This window comes from Penaeus vannamei, chromosome 5 (assembly GCF_042767895.1).
Source record: "Penaeus vannamei isolate JL-2024 chromosome 5, ASM4276789v1, whole genome shotgun sequence".
Taxonomy (NCBI): Eukaryota; Metazoa; Arthropoda; class Malacostraca; order Decapoda; family Penaeidae; genus Penaeus; species Penaeus vannamei.
This window is the reverse complement of record NC_091553.1, coordinates 26945491-26947990: the sequence shown is the minus strand read 5'-3', so window position 1 is coordinate 26947990 and position 2500 is coordinate 26945491. Positions and strand designations below refer to the sequence as shown.

Sequence of the window (2500 nt, the reverse complement as noted above, 5' to 3'; positions counted from 1 at the left end):
ACAACAGAGAGTGAGGATACGAAGTGTGAGGCAAATCTGGAAAAGAAAAGATGGTAAAATAAAACGGCTCAGATTAGATCGAGGATTAATGTATGTGACCGACATGATCCGAGGTCAAATAAGCCCTCGTGCAAATCGTACGCGTGCCACATCTGCAGCAGAATCCGGTGTTATTGGTGGCACTCATATTAGGATCATTGCGGCCAAGGAACATGAGGCTGAATATATAAACAAAAAAAACTATCGAAACATAAATGTCCATCCAGATAATGTTTGAAGCAAACTACAATATTATGAATGTTGCAGCAAAGGTTTAGCTCTTCATCTTCGGTCCAATTAGCAGTCCTCTTAGGCCTGGAGGTCGAAGTCAGGGCTTGTTCCACTTCAGAAACACGAGGCATCTGGGACTCAATGGTATGCAGTCGGACGCGGATTTTAAAGAAATCGGTTAATATAAACTGCAAAATATTCATTTTCTCATGTATATGGTTCTGTAAAATTGTGCAATTACTTTATATTAGCATGAACAATATTTTTTGTTAACAGTAAAACATAATTTCCTTGAAAATATGTTAAATGAAATATTTCAAGTGACGCTTAAGTTCCACCAACCAGACACCAAGGAAGAAACCTCTTTTGTCAATAGCAGATATATCTCACGATTGCCTTTCACATGGAATATCATGCCTAGAGCGATGACGCTCTCTGTGGAATGGATAGATAAGGCTTCATTCGACGTTATAGGCAACTGTGGAAGTGGAGTGTACTAGCAACCCCACACTCATGGTGTGGGGTTGCTTTACTGGTAGGGGTCTGGGTAAACTTGTTATTCCAAAATGACGTAAAGTTAACCAACATGACTACCTGGAGCTGGTCCGTGACCATTTACCCGAGTCTTTCGAACTCGCCAAGGCCAGCATCTTCCAGCAAGATGGTGCCCTTGCCCACGTAGTAACATCTGTGACCCATTGACTGCACGATGCACTTCATTCAGGATTGGCCGGGCATTACCCCGGATCTTAATCCTATTGAAAACCTGTGGCAATTTATCAAGAGGGATTTACAAGGGGGAGAACAACAGTTATGTACCCAAGCTTGAGGTGGCCATTACCTGATACACCCATAAACCCTGCTGTCACTTCCTAGACATCTTTAAAGTGTAAATATGAAGGCAACCCTATCAAGTAGTGAAATGCAAACTAAACATCCTTTCATATAAATTCCTCAGTGTATTCACTGATAAGCTGGGAAAGATACATTTTGTTTTGACGAAACAATTATATCGTCGTTTCAAAAATTCAACACTTCGAAAACCGCCCCCTTTTCCCCTCCGACAGAATGGCCAGCAGTGAAACTGAGTGACCTTATACGCGTGGCCATCTTGTGGCGTTGGGGCGGCTTCTACACGGACACGGACACGGTCTGCATCAAGGACGTGTCCCCGCTGCGCAACATCATAAGTTTTAGCAACAATAAACGGAATCATATCAGCAATGGGGCTTTCCAGTTCAAGCATCACCATAAGTTCCTCGAGCTTTTGATGGAAGTGCAAACGAAGAGGTTTAAGGTAAGGCTTGCGTCTTTTTTGTTTATTACACACACACATATATACATATATACATAAGCTACATATGCATATATGCATATATACATACATACATACATACATACATACATATATATATATATATATATATATATATATATATATATATATATATATATATATATATTTACACACACACACACAGACACACACACACACACACACACACACACACACACACACACACACACACACACAGACACAGACACACACACACACACACACACACACACAGACACACACACACACACACACACACACACACACACACACACACACACACACACACACACACACACACACACACACATATATATATATATATATATATATATATATATATATATATGTATATATGTACATACATATATAGATTTATATATATGTATATATATGTATATGTATATATATGCCTGTATATATATATATATATATATATATATATATATATATATATATATATATATTTATATATGAACATACATAAATACATACACATAAACACACACACACATGCACACACCCACACGCACGCACGTACGTACGCATACACATGCACGCACGCACACACATGTGTGTCTGTGCATACATATATATTCACTTTTAGAACAATAATCCTAGAGTACGAACTCGTTCTTAATATGTTATCATGTACCTTTTACCTTTATAATTCTCTCTTTCTCTCTTTTTCTTTCCCTTTTCTGTCTGCCTGTCTTTCTATTTCTTTCTTTTTGTCTCTCTTTCTGTCTGTCTGTCTCTTTTTATCTGTCTATCTATCTCTGTCTATCACTTTCTGCCTGTCTCTATCAGCACTGCAGTTCCTGGCCACTATCAGCAGACGGCGTGTAATATCCTTTGTTGTCATTTTACCTGCCAAGAACCCTCAACAGCCAG

General features: G+C 38.8%; 1 protein-coding gene across 10 annotated transcripts in view; it reads left to right on the top strand.

The window, feature by feature from the left end:
• LOC113807137 (lactosylceramide 4-alpha-galactosyltransferase) overlaps nt 1-2500 on the top strand; it is a 29807-nt gene that overhangs the window by 21237 nt on the left and 6070 nt on the right. For 6 of the 10 annotated variants that reach the window (XM_027358338.2, XM_070121987.1, XM_070121986.1 and 3 more), the window contains 2 exons: nt 1338-1567; nt 2425-2500. The exon at nt 2425-2500 is cut by the window's right edge and continues 209 nt beyond it. In XM_027358338.2, coding sequence (XP_027214139.2) covers nt 1338-1567; nt 2425-2500 — 306 coding nt within the window. The remainder of the gene's footprint in view (nt 1-1337; nt 1568-2424) is intronic. The other 4 variants (XM_070121988.1, XM_070121991.1, XM_070121992.1 and 1 more) reach the window with 2 other exon arrangements.